Source organism: Ranitomeya imitator, chromosome 5 (genome assembly GCF_032444005.1).
Source record: "Ranitomeya imitator isolate aRanImi1 chromosome 5, aRanImi1.pri, whole genome shotgun sequence".
NCBI classification, from domain to species: Eukaryota; Metazoa; Chordata; class Amphibia; order Anura; family Dendrobatidae; genus Ranitomeya; species Ranitomeya imitator.
The window spans coordinates 664220065-664235114 of NC_091286.1; the positions used below are offsets into that span (position 1 = coordinate 664220065).

Consider the following 15050-nt stretch of genomic DNA (forward strand, 5'->3'; position numbering starts at 1 on the left):
GATAAGTTGGAAACTTGGGCTGAAAGGTGGCAGATGAGGTTTAACAATGATAAATGTAAGGTTATACACATGGGAAGAGGGAATCAATATCACCATTACACACTGAACGGGAAACCACTGGGTAAATCTGACAGGGAGAAGGACTTGGGGATCCTAGTTAATGATAAACTTACCTGGAGCAGCCAGTGCCAGGCAGCAGCTGCCAAGGCAAACAGGATCATGGGGTGCATTAAAAGAGGTCTGGATACACATGATGAGAGCATTATACTGCCTCTGTACAAATCCCTAGTTAGACCGCACATGGAGTACTGTGTCCAGTTTTGGGCACCGGTGCTCAGGAAGGATATAATGGAACTAGAGAGAGTACAAAGGAGGGCAACAAAATTAATAAAGGGGATGGGAGAACTACAATACCCAGATAGATTAGCGAAATTAGGATTATTTAGTCTAGAAAAAAGACGACTGAGGGGCGATCTAATAACCATGTATAAGTATATAAGGGGACAATACAAATATCTCGCTGAGGATCTGTTTATACCAAGGAAGGTGACGGGCACAAGGGGGCATTCTTTGCGTCTGGAGGAGAGAAGGTTTTTCCACCAACATAGAAGAGGATTCTTTACTGTTAGGGCAGTGAGAATCTGGAATTGCTTGCCTGAGGAGGTGGTGATGGCGAACTCAGTCGAGGGGTTCAAGAGAGGCCTGGATGTCTTCCTGGAGCAGAACAATATTGTATCATACAATTATTAGGTTCTGTAGAAGGACGTAGATCTGGGTATTTATTATGATGGAATATAGGCTGAACTGGATGGACAAATGTCTTTTTTCGGCCTTACTAACTATGTTACTATGTTACTATGTAAGATTTTAGGATGTATAAAACACAGAAAAAATCCCACGATCCCAACGTATTATTACCCCTTTATAAATCACATGTGAGGCCACATCTAGAAAACGGATTCCAGTTTTGGGCTCCACATTTTAAAAAGAATATTCAGAAGTTAGAATCAGTTGAACGATGGGTAACTAGATTATTACAAGTGCGAGGCAGTGACCCCTGTTACAGCTAAGGGGTGCTGTTTGTGCTCTCCAGAATGTGCATGGAAGTGTATTGAGGCCGTGAGAGTGCATGGCAGTTGCACGCATAAATGTGATGGTGAGACAACGTCTGGCATAGTTGTGAATAGCTGGTATGTGTGTTGCAGAGGAAGTTACTCTGCGCTGTCAGCTTAAAGCAATGTTGTTGTTCTGGGACCTGTAGTCCCACAAGTATAGTTGTTGGTGTGAAGGGAGTCTGGAAGGGCTAGTTATGAGAGATGGGCGGGTCGAACTAGCCACACACACACTCTCATCTAGGGGAGTGGTTACAACCACATAATGTTACTGAGGTCTGGTCACATGGGCTCTGAGTGTGGACCTGAATGGTTCATATACTGAAGGTCCTGGAGAGCCTATGTGTTGGGAGTGCTATGTCCCTGAAAGGCACATGGTGGGGCTTTGGATCTGGTGGCCTGGGGTGTTGGACTAACATCCTGAATGGCAATCGGACAGGCCACATGCCTGTGTGTTGGATGGTCCCAGGAGGGATGGACGTCCTGAAGAGCGCAGAGTGAGACCGTGGTCCTGGACGGTCTGTGTTGGAAGCTCCTGTGAGCGGAGTCTTCCAGGAGCACCTGAGAGAGCGTGGACCTGGACGGTCTATGTTGGAGAAGCTATCGTCCTTCGGTGGCTCTGGACTGACTTACTGTATGTGTGCCTGCCAGGCAAGTCGGTGAACCCCGTAAGGCAGCTTTCCCAGGAGAGAGGTGAAAAGAAGTCATCAGGAGGAGCAGGAGCTCCGGTAAGGTACCATAGACTGTTGGTGCTTATGATACTCTATGAACTGTGCGGTCACCCACGGTAACTGGTCAGATAAGGATCAGCATGTTTAGTGACGCAAGCTAATGATGTGAAGCCTGATATATGACTGTCAATCTGTTGTTGGTTTTGGTGGTTTATGCTGTATAAAATAAACCCATATAGACTGTTTAAGTGAAAAATTGTGCCAGTGTGCTTGAATCCTGTACCAAGTGAGTATTCCTCTACCTGTTAGTGAGCGCTATCTTACACAAGGGATGGAAGGCCTCTCAGATGAGGAGAGGTTGGAATAGTTGGGCTAGCTTAGCTTAGAAAAAAGATGCTTTAGAGGGGATCTCATTTACATGTATAAATATATGTGTGGCCAGTGCAAAACACTGGCACATGACTTGTTCCTTCCAAGGCCTGTGCTGAGGACTAGGGGGCACTCATTACGGGTGGAAGAAAGCCGATTCCGACAGCTAAACAGGAAAGGGTTCTTTAGAGTTAGAGCAGTCAGACTGTGGAATGCCGACCACAGGGGGTAGTAATGGCCGACACTGTAACAGCTTTAAAAAAAGGGCTGGACGATTTCCTTGATACACATAACATTGCGGGTTACAGTTAGAGCAGTGACAAAATGTAAAGTTGGTGGAGAAAGGTTGATCTTGATGGACCTAGATCTTTATTCAACCTACGTAAATATATCTAACTTTGTATATGGAATTTGTGCTCTCTTAGATAAGGATAACAAGTACAAAATCTCTTTTTTCTTCTGGAGGCAATCAATACATTTGCTGTTGGTAGGCCAAATTAGTATACCACCCTCAGAAACGCTCTGCCTAGCACCTATTTCCTTTAGTGCACAACGTTGGGCATCTTAACTATTCACTGAGGCTTTTGGTGCTGAGAAGGCCCCTGATGTCATGACACACACCATGAGGTTGTAACATCACAACGTGCGTCTCCTAAAATTCTGACGCTTCCTAAGGCGGCACATGATGACTACACGACGTGTGTTGGAATGTCAGAGGCTTAATTAGAGCTGGAAGAGGACAGATCCCTGGCATCATGCTCCAAAGGCAAAAAAGGTCAAATGTAAATAGACAGCAGCTATGGTGGAGGGTCACATGAGCAAAGTGGTGAATATTATTATCTTAATTTATGTTATGATTGTTATGATCTTGGGTCTCCGGAGGCCCCCAATAATAAGCAATATTCGATTTGCATTGGAAAACTTCAGTGTAAATTAAATTTCCTGTTCAAATTTAAGCGAACTGCCAAATTCAAATCAATATTACAAATATACAATTAACAACAGGAGATAAGGAAGTCTCCTTCCTTTTTATTTGTCATAGATTAGACTTATTTCTGACTCTGGTATTTATGTCTGATGTTTTTATTATTTATTTAAAGGCCTTCAGCTCGATCTAGGTCCATAGCTACTTGATGGATGAATGATCTGTAGGAAGTTTGATCTTGTGCCAGCATCGATAGGTCCACTGTCATATTGATAGTATCAAGCCATCGAAAGGCTCGACTTCCTCTTTGTCTTGTTCCTTATATTTTAACGACCATGATGTCCTTCTTCAGTGATTTCTCTCTTCATGATGTGTCCAAGTAGGGAAGGCATATCCAGCTGGTGTAAAATAAATGTCTGACCTGCTGAGCACAGTTGAAGGAATATGGCTGCCACAAAAATCATCCACAGAAAATAATATAAATACAGATAATGAGAAAAGAATGTGTATCACTGTCTGATTTTAATAAGTAAAAGTAAAATGAAGTAAGAATGAAACATTCCCATACAAAAAGTGGGTCTCTTACTTTGGATTTCTGGATATTTCATCATTAGTAGAAGGCCCCATCTCAGGGTGATTGAGGTTGACTCCATCGCAGCGTCAAAGAGATCCGTAATCAGGGCTGTTAGGTTTTCATTGGTGAAGAATAATTTAGGATTTGGCTTTTCCTAATATAGAAAATACATCAAAAAACATGTTCTTTGAGAAGCCACTTTGAACTGCTGCTCTAGCAAGAATCCAAACTTGAGCATTAGGCCTGGATCACACATGCGTGAAACACGGCAGAGACTCGCATGTTAATACCCGGCACTGCCTCCAGCATTCAGGAGCAGAGCGTGCGGCTGCATGTAATGCTATGCGGCCACACGCTCCGATCCGAGTGCCGGCAGCAGTGCTGGGTGTTAACATGCGAGACTCGGCCGTGTTTCTCGGATGTGTGATCCTGGCCTTAGTTACAAAACATGGATCACGGAGGAGGGGAGCAGAGAAGCTAATAATATATTGTTTGCTTATGGATTCTTGCTAAAGCAGCAGATCTGAGCAGCTTCTAAAGAGCATGAACTTGGTAGTTAAAACAACAAACAACACTTTTAGCATTATTTTATACTCTAAGCGTTATAGCAGTGTGATAAAATGTTTTTGTTTATGACAGTTTTCCCACTATTTCTACAATATATTTTATCAGATGTGCTGGGCATATCCATTTGCTCCTATTGACTAGATCTATCTATCTATCTATCTATCTATCTATCTATCTATCTATCTATCTATCTATCTATCTTGTGGTGTGAATAAGGCCATGTAATAAGACTGAAGCATTCCTAGCATTTTACAGTGTGACACCCTGGTATAGTGCTGATTTGTCAGCTATACAGTATGTCTGATTCATTGGTGCAGTAGGGTTTAACTCTATCTATCATCTATCTATGGCTACGTTCACACTAGCGTTGTGCGCCGCTGCGTCGGCGACGCGACGCACAACGCACCGAAAAACGCGTGCAAACGCACGCAAAAACGCTGCGTTTTTCGACGCGTCCGTCGTTTTTTGACGAAAATCGGACGCAAGAAAAATGCAACTTGTTGCGTTTTCTTGGTCCGACGCTAGCATCAAAAAAGACGCACGTGTCGGAAGACGCAACAAGCAAAAACGCATGCGTCCCCCATGTTAAACATAGGGGCGCAAGACGCGTGCGTCGCCGCTGCGTCGCCCGACGCTAGCGCGACGCACACTAGCCGAACGCTAGTGTGAACGTAGCCTAACAGAACAAAAAAAATAGTGCAGCACCAGCAACAGATAAAAATTGAAATATTGGGTGCGAAGTCCCCCAGGCAAATCCAAACCTTAATAATATTTAAGAAAATAGAGGCATCACTCTAAGGTCAAAAAAACTATAAATGGTTTATTGACCCATTGTGATGGCGACATTTCATTCCAAGTGTGGAACTTTCTCAAACCAAGTGCTTGAGAAAGTTCCCAAGGCAAGGGCGCGAAAAAAGTTCCACACTTGGAATGAAATGTCACCTTCAGAATGGGTCAATAAAGCATTCAGACTTTTTGAACTTGGATATCTGCCTCTATTTGCTTGAAAATTATCATCATTTGGTATTGTCTGGGGGGCTTTACACCAACCGCCTCTTTTTTTTGCTATTCCTTCCGTTATCACTCACTACCTTGCCTGCCTCAAGATGTACACTGCCCAGCCATGACTGAGTTTCTTGCTGCAAGTACTCGGCCAGTACTTCCGCGGTGTGTCTGTTTTCACCCAAACACTTCATTTGTAGCACAGCCTGCTGACGCTTACCACTAGCTGTTCCATAATGGGACACCACGTGTGCGACACTGGCAGCTGCTGATGGAGTGGTCATGCGACTGTGCTCTGTGGATGAGCTTTCACTTCTGGAGGAGAAGAAGGAGGGGCGAACGCTTACAGCCAGGGCCGGACTGGGACTAAAATTCAGCCCTGGCATTTGAAGTCACACAGGCCCACTTGTCAAATGGTGACTGTATAATATCTTTGTACACTTGTAGGTTACAAGAAGTGAGGGGAGTGTAACACGACTATATAACATATAATTACAGCTGTATCCAGCATTACAGCTCAGCCCCCACAGAATGTAATGCAGCCAGTCCCCATAGAATGTAATGCAGCCAGTCCCCATAGAATGTAATGCAGCCAGTCCCCATAGAATGTAATGCAGCCAGTCCCCATAGAATGTAATGCAGCACAGCCCCATAGAATGTAATGCAGCCCAGCCCCATAGAATGTAATGCAGCCAGTCCCCATAGAATGTAATGCAGCCAGTCCCCATAGAATGTAATGCAGCCAGTCCCCATAGAATGTAATGCAGCACAGCCCCCATAGAATGTAATGCAGCCCAGCCCCATAGAATGTAATGCAGCCAGTCCCCATAGAATGTAATGCAGCCAGTCCCCATAGAATGTAATGCAGCCAGTCCCCATAGAATGTAATGCAGCACAGCCCCCATAGAATGTAATGCAGCCCAGCCCCATAGAATGTAATGCAGCCAGCCCCCATAGAATGTAATGCAGCTAGCCCCATAGAATGTAATGCAGGCAGCCCCCATAGAATGTAATGCAGCCAGTCCCCATAGAATGTAATGCAGCCAGTCCCCATAGAATGTAATGCAGCACAGCCCCATATAATGTAATGCAGCCCAGCCCCATAGAATGTAATGCAGCCAGCCCCATAGAATGTAATGCAGCCAGTCCCATAGAATGTAATACAGCCAGCCCCCATAGAATGTAATGCAGCATAGCCCCATAGAATGTAATGCAGCACAGCCCCATAGAATGTAATGCAGCCCAGCCCCATAGAATGTAATGCAGCCAGCCCCATAGAATGTAATGCAGCCAGTCCCCATAGAATGTAATGCAACCAGTCCCCATAGAATGTAATGCAGCACAGCCCCATAGAATGTAATGCAGCACAGCCCCATAGAATGTAATGCAGCCCAGCCCCATAGAATGTAATGCAGCCAGCTCCATAAAATGTAATGCAGCCAGTCCCATAGAATGTAATACAGCCTGCCCCCATAGAATGTAACGCAGCACATCCCCCATAGAATGTAATGCAGCACAGCCCCCATAGAATGTAATGCAGCACAGCCCCATAGAATGTAATGCAGCACAGACCCATAGAATGTAATGCAGCACAGACCCCATAGAATCTAATGCAGCACAGCCCCATAGAATGTAATGCAGCCAGCCCCCATAAAATGTAATGCAGCACAGCCCCATAGAATGTAATGCAGCCAGCCCCCATAAAATGTAATGCAGCACAGCCCCATAGAATGTAATGCAGCCAGCCCCCATAGAATGTAATGCAGCACAGCCCCATAGAATGTAATGCAGCACAGCCCCATAGAATGTAATGCAGCCAGCCCCCATAGAATGTAATGCAGCACAGCCCCATAGAATGTAATGCAGCCAGCCCCCATACAATGTAATGCAACACAGACCCCATAGAATATAATGCAGCACAGCCCCATAGAATGTAATACAGCACAGCCCCCATAGAATGTAATGCAGCACAGCCCCATAGAATGTAATGCAGCACAGCCCCATAGAATGTAATGCAGCCAGCCCCCATAGAATGTAATGCAGCACAGACCCCGTAGAATGTAATGCAGCCAGTCCCCAGAGAATTTAATGCAGCACAGCCACCATACAATATAATGCAGCGCTACCCAGCCCCATAGAATGTAATGCAGCCATGCCATTTAATAATAATAAAAAAAACTGACTCTACTCACCTTTCCTCTTGCCCCGTGCTGCTCCTGGCTCCGGTCTCAGCAGCTGCAGTCTGCCTGCCCGGTCACACAGCAGGTGCGCGATGATATGCCAGATGATATGCCAGTCCGGCCCTGCCTACAGCAAACTGTTTCCTAGACCGTGGGCTAGGCAGAACTGTCTCCTGTGGACCCTGCATCCACCACATTAACCCAGTGCGCCGTGATGGACACTTAACGTCCCTGGCCATGCCTACTGGTCCATGCATCTGTTGTGAGGTGCACCTTTCTACTGACTGATTGCCTCAGTGCATGGACAATGCAGTCTTTGACATGCTGGTGGAGGGCTGGGATTGCTTTTCTCACAAAGAAGTGTTGACTGGGTAGGTCATAGTGTGGTACCGCCTAGGCCATCAGGGCTTTGAAAGCTTCGCTTTCAACCAACTGGTAGGGCATCATCTCTAACAAGATCAGTCTAGCAATGTGGGCATTTAAACCCTGTGTATGCGGATGAGAGGATGAGTACTTTCTTTTCCTAACGAGAGTCTCTTGTAGGGTGAGCTGGACTGGAGACCTGCATATGGTGGAACTAGCGGGGGTGGTGGTGGACATGGCAGATTGAGAGAGGGTTGGTGATGGTTTTCTTGATGTTGGCCTACCTACAGTGTTTCCTACCAAGAACCTTGTGATTCCCTGACTGCTTTGGCCTTGCGACGATACCTCCACATTTGCTGCTGGTGGTGTCCTAACCGGTGGGCTTACAGTGAGGGAAGCAATGTAGCATTGCTGACTACCTTCATTCTGAGCAGGTGCACCAACGGTACTGGAAGTTTGGTAGTTAGTCCAGGCTTGCAAGTGCATGCTGGTTAAATGTCTACGCATGCACGTTGTATTTAAATTTAGGATATTCTTCCCTCTGCTAAAGGTCTTTGAGCATTTCTTACAGATAACTTTGCAATGATCATTCGGATCTTGGTTAAAAAATTCCCACACTACTCTCTTCCTACTATGGATTACCTTTTCAGGCATTGCACGCTCTGCTACTTTCACTGGATGGCCATGCTGTCCTAAAACTGTTTTTGGTATTAACAAACATTTTTGGCTAGATACGGGCCTGCCAGATGAAAGCTGTTGCGATGTAGATGGCTGCTGCGGATCATCCTCCTCCGCTTCTGAGCTACTGGCAGCGGCACCCTTTTCCCCCAATGGCTGCCAATTTGGGTCAACAACTGGGTCATCTATCACCTCCTCTTCAATGTCATGTGCACCTTCCTCTGTGTCACCGTTTAAGGTGCTATAGCGTTCATGACGGGGCACCATAGTTTCATCAGGGTCAGATTCTGGCTCAGTACACTGCGAGGGCAATGTAGTGATCTGAGTCAATGGAACAGCATAATAATCTAGCTGTGGCTGTGCATCTGTGCAATCCATGTCCGATTCATCTTGTAATGGGCTTGTAACAATTTCCCTCTCTAACCCAGGCACAGTATGTGTACAGAGCTCCATGGAGTAAACTGTAGTTTCGCCTGTCGCATCCTTCACTTTTGGTTTGGGTGAAGGACACATGGAAGCGACTTGTTCCTGACCGGGATCATCCACTGACGACTCGCTGCTTTTAGATTTTGAACCTTCTGAAGAGGAGGCAAAAGAGCTAGAGCCTGAGTCAGCAAGGAAAGCCAAAACTTTTTCCTGCTGCTTCAGCTTTAAAAGCTGTTTTCCTACTCCCAGATAAGAGAGCCTTCGAGGCCTTGTGTAGCTAGACTATGACGCTGGCTCAACACCTCGAGCCTTCCACCACCATCAGTACCAGCTGGCAACGACCGCCCACGGCCTCTTCCACCAGACTTCCTCATTTTTTAAAAAATCTAACCAAAATAACAACCGTTATATGGTACTGTGAAAAAAGGTAGAAGGTGTATATAAACTTGTGGAGAATTTAAATCTCCCTTTTTTTTGGGGGGGGGGAGACTGCAACAAAACTCAGGCCCAGTGTATTGCACTACACAATGTAAGTGGCAGAACGTGGCTGGAAGATATATAAACAAATACAAGGGCTGTAGTACAATTTCAATCTCCCTACAATGATCTCAAAACAAGTATGGCAGCAATAAAAAGGACTGCTGCACACAAAAGTGTGGACAAATGAACAAGAGAACTGTGCAGAAAGGAGCAGCAGGATTTTTGCTTTTAAAAAAGCAGTTGGTTTGTACAGCGGCGTGCAAACACAATGCAGCTATCAGGGAGCCTTATAAGGCAGCCTAATAAGCTACAGAGCTGATGCACACAAAAAATAAACTCCACTATCCCTGCAAAGAAAAGGTGGTGTTAGACAGTGGAAATCGCTACAGCACAAGCAGTTTCGGGGTTAATCTTCCCTCTCTAACTATATCCCTTCTTCTGATGAAGCTGCAGCAACCTCTCCCTATGCTAAGATCGGCAGAAGTAAGATGGCGGTCGGCGTGCACGCCCCTTTATACCCCCTATGATGCCGCAGAAAGCAAGCCAATCACTGTCATGCCCTTCTCTAAGTTGGTGGGGACCGAGACCTATGTCATCACGCTGCCCACACTCTGCGTCCTCCTTCATTGGAAGAGAAATGGCGCTGAAAACATCATACGAAACGCGACTTTGGCGTGCTGATCGCCGACCTAATGGCCGATCCCACACTAGGATCGGGTCGGGTTTCACAAAACCCGACTTTTCCGAAAGTCAGCGATTTTTGAATTTGTCCGATCCTTTTCGCTCAACCCTACTCATCATCATCATCATCCTCTGTGTTATCACATTGCTGAATGTTGGAGTCATACTTCTACTCTTCTTGCACTGACCGCACAGTACAGTCCACGGAAGCCTCAGATATCTGAGTCTCATCATGATCACCTCCCCCCAGGGGTTAACATCTGATGAAGAGGGTCAGGATACTGTTCGGACCGTACTTCATTCTTCCCCAGATCCAAGCTAAAATAATTTTGGCATCGGTGCAGATTTCCTCTTCTTGACTCTGCAAAGCTTTTGAGTACACTTCTAATGACCATGGCATAGAATGTGTGAACAGCTCTTCAGACTCACCCATCTGTGGTTCCGTAAAGTCAGTTGTACGCCTGGAGAGTTGGGATGCGAGGGGAAGCAAGAGGAACTTGGGTACCACCTCTGTGGACTGTACAGGGTGTGATGTTGAGGTGGAGGAAGGAGGAGGAGAGGCCACTCAAGTACATGCTCTTTCTGGGCACCGTCGACAAAGCGTACCGCTGTGCGTCTGCCAAAAAAAGGTAATGGTGTAGCCTGTCCAGTAACATAAGTTGTCAGCTGTGTTTGCATAGGACGTGACGTTGCTTTACTAGTGCTTTCACAAACATTACCATCTACCCCATGTATACCTTGAACACCAAGCATAGTTCCCCTTCCACCAAGGCCTCGCCTTTTCCCATTCATGTTGCTCAGATAGTGTGGTAAGAGCACAGTATTAGCAACAAAAAAAAGATTTTCACCCCTTTACCCCCAAAGGTGGTTTGCACGTTATGGACCGGGCCAATTTTTACAATTCTGACCACTGTCCCTTTATGAGGTTATAACTCTGGAACTCTTCAATGGATCCCGGTGATTATGACATTGTTTTCTCGTGACATATTGTATTTCATGGTAGTGGTAAAATTTCTTTGATATTACCTTCGTTTATTTGTGAAAAAAATTGAAATTTGGCAAAAATTTTGAAAATTTTGCAATTTTCCAACTCTGAATTTTTATGCAATTAAATCACAGAGATGTGTCACACAAAATACTTAATAAGTAACATTTCCCACATGTCTACTTTACACCAACACAATTTTGGAACCAAATTTTTTTTTCGTTAGGGAGTTATAAGGGTTAAAAGTTGACCAGCAATTTCTCATTTTTACAACACCATTTTTTTTTAGGGACCACATCTCATTTGAATTCATTTCAAAAACCTGACCTGCACATCCAAACATAGACTGTGTGTGAACAGGTGCTGAACCTAGAGTCGCCAACTCGTATACAGTTAAGTAAATAAGGCAGCACACTGCAGCGCTAAAACATGCAAACTTGAAAACACGAAATTTGAACTGCATTGCTGCACTAGAAATATGAAAAATGAGAGCGTTTAGCGCATAAAAATGGCCAATTTTATGTGTACCTGGTAGCCTCTTTACGGCATCTCTCTTATACCAGGTCCTACGCTTGCCCTACCTCGCTGAGAATAAACGTCTCCAACTGAATGGGTACATGTGAAACCTCTTCTTAGACTAAAATTCTCTCTCTCTGTGGAGGGGTATTGGACCTGCTGTAATTAAAACACCTGAAGCTACGAGGCGGAGTGCACGATCAGAAGGCTAGAGAATACATTTCAAAAACCTGACCTGCACATCCAAACATAGACTCAGTGTGAACAGGTGCTGAACCTAGAGTCGCCAACTCGTATACAGTTAAGTAAATAAGGCAGCACACTGCAGCGCTAAAACATGTAAACTTGAAAACACGAAATTTGAACTGCATTGCTGCACTAGAAATATGAAAAATGAGAGCTTTTAGCGCATAAAAATGGCCAATTTTATGTGTACCTGGTAGCCTCTTTACGGCATCTCTCTTATACCAGGTCCTACGCTTGCCTTACCTCGCTGAGAATAAACGTCTCCATCTGAATGGGTGCATGTGAAACCTCTTCTTAGACTAAAATTCTCTCTCTCTGTGGAGGGGTATTGGACCTGCTGTAATTAAAACACCTGAAGCTAGAGAGAGAGAGAGAATTTTAGTCTAAGAAGAGGTTTCACATGTACCCATTCAGATGGAGACGTTTATTCTCAGCGAGGTAGGGCAAGCGTAGGACCTGGTATAAGAGAGATGCCGTAAAGAGGCTACCAGGTACACATAAAATTGGCCATTTTTATGCGCTAAAAGCTCTCATTTTTCATATTTCTAGTGCAGCAATGCAGTTCAAATTTCGTGTTTTTTAAGTTTGCATGTTTTAGCGCTGCAGTGTGCTGCCTTATTTACTTAACACATCTCATTTGAAGTCATTTTGAGGGGTCTATATGATAGAAAATACCCAAGTATGACACCATTCTAAAAACTCCACCCCTCAAGGTGCTCAAAACCACATTCAAGAAGTTTATTAACCCTTCAAGTGTTTCACAGGAATTTTTGGAATGTTTAAATAAAAATGAACATTTAACTTTTTTTCACAAAAAATTTACTTCAGCTCCAATTTGTTTTATTTTACCAAGGGTAACAGGAGAAAATGGACCACAAAAGTTGTGGTGCAATTTGTCCTGAGTACGCTGATACCCCATATGTGGGGGTAAACCACTGTTTGGGAGCATGGGAGATCTAGGAAGGGAAGGAGCGCCGTTTGACTTTTCAATGCAAAATTGACAGGAATTTAGATGGGATTGCCATGTTGCGTTTGGAGAGCCACTGATGTGCCTAAACATTGAAAACCCCCACAAGTGACACCATTTTGGAAAGTAGACCCCCTAAGGAACTTATCTAGATGTGTGGTGAGCACTTTGACCCACCAATAATGCAGAGCCGTAAAAATAAAACAAAATTTTTTCCCACAAAAATTATTTTTTAGCCTCCAGTTTTGTATTTTCCCGAGGGTAACAGGATAAATTGGACCCAAAAATTTGTTGTCCAATTTGTCCTGAGTGTGCTGATACCCCATATGTGGGGGGAACCACCGTTTGGGCGCATGGGAGGGCTCGGAAGGGAAGGAGCGACATTTGGAACACAGACTTAGATGGAATGGTCTGCAGGCGTCACATTGCGTTTGCAGAGCCCCTAATGTACCTAAACAGTATAAACCTCCCACAAGTGACACCATATTGGAAACTAGACCCCCCAAGGAACTTATCTAGATGTGTTGTGAGAACTTTGAACCCCCAAGTGTTTCACTACAGTTTATAACGCAGAGCCGTGAAAATAAAAAATCCTTTTTTTTCCGCACAAAATTTATTTTTTAACCCCCAGTTTTGTATTTTCCCAAGGGTAACAGGAGAAATTGGATGCCAAAAGTTGTTGTCCAATTTGTCCTAAGTACGCTGATACCCCATATGTTTTACTTTTTCAACGCAGAATTGGCTGGAATTGAGATCGGATGCCTTGTCGCGTTTGGAGAGCCCCTGATGTGCCTAAACAGTGGAAACCTCCCAATTCTAACTGAAACCCTAATCAAAACACACCCCTAACCCTAATCCCAACGGTAACCCTAACCACACCTCTAAACCAGACACACCCCTAACCCTAATCCCAACCCTATTCCCAACAGTAAATGTAATCCAAACCCTAACCCTAACTTTAGCCCCAACCCTAACCCTAACTTTAGCCCCAACCCTAACTGTAGCCTTAACCCTAGCCCCAACCCTAACCCTAACCCTAGCCCCAACCCTAACTCTAGCCCTAACCATAGCCCAAACCCTAGCTTTAACCCTAGCCCTAACCCTAACCTTAGCCCTAACCCTAGCCCTAACCCTAACCCTAGCCCTAATCCTAGCCCTAATGGGAAAATGGAAATAAATACATTTTTTTTATTTTTTAATTTATCCCTAGCTAAGGGGGTGATGAAGGGGGGTTTGATTTACTTTTATAGCGGGTTTTTTAGCGGATTTTTATGATTGGCAGCCATCACACACTGAAAGACGCTTTTTATTGCAAAAAATATTTTTTGCGTTACCACATTTTGAGAGCTATAATTTTTCCATATTTTGGTCCACAGAGTCATGTGAGGTCTTGTTTTTTGCGGGACGAGTTGTGGTTTTTATTGGTAACATTTTCGGGCACGTGACATTTTTGATCGCTTTTTATTCCAATTTTTGTGAGGCAGAATGACCAAAAACCAGCTATTCATGAATTTCTTTTGGGGGAGGCGTTTATACCGTTCCGCGTTTGGTAAAATTGATAAAGCAGTTTTATACTTCGGGTCAGTACGATTACAGCAATACCTCATTTATATCATTTTTTTATGTTTTGGCGCTTTTATACGATAAAAACTTTGATAGAAAAAAATAATTATTTTTGCATCGCTTTATTCTGAGGACTATAACTTTTTTATTTTTTCGCTGATGGTGCTGTATGGCAGCTCGTTTTTTGCGAGACAAGATGACGCTTTCAGCGGTACCATGGTTATTTATATCTGTCTTTTTGATCGCGTGTTATTCCACTTTTTGTTCGGCAGTATGATAATAAAGCGTTGTTTTTTGCCTCTTTTTTTTTTTCTTACGGTGTTTACTGAAGGGGTTAACTAGTGGGACAGTTTTATAGGTTGGGTCGTTACGGACGCGGCAATACTAAATATGTGTACTTTTATTGTTTGTTCTTTTTATTTAGATAAAGAAATGTATTTGTGGGAATATTTTTTTTTTCATTATTTAGGAATTTTTTTTTTTTTTTACACATTTGGAAAAATTTTTTTTAACTTTTTTACTTTGCCCCGGGGGGGACATCACAGATCGGTGATCTGACAGTTTGCACAGCACTCTGTCAGATCACCGATCTGACTTACAGGGCTGCAGGCTGCTTCACAGTGCCTGCTCTGAGCAGGCACTTGGTAAGCCACCTCCCTCCCTGCAGGACCCGGATGCCGCGGCCATCTTGGATCCGGGCCTGGAGCAGGGAGGGAGGTAGGGAGACCCTCGCAGTAACGCGATC

At 44.3% G+C, this 15050-nt stretch overlaps 1 protein-coding gene across 1 annotated transcript in view; it reads right to left on the bottom strand.

Moving 5' to 3' along the window:
- Positions 1-15050, bottom strand: part of LOC138638719 (cytochrome P450 2K6-like) — a 145848-nt gene that overhangs the window by 32239 nt on the left and 98559 nt on the right. Inside the window, exon 7 of the mRNA XM_069728244.1 lies at positions 3664-3805. Coding sequence (XP_069584345.1) covers positions 3664-3805 — 142 coding nt within the window. The remainder of the gene's footprint in view (positions 1-3663; positions 3806-15050) is intronic.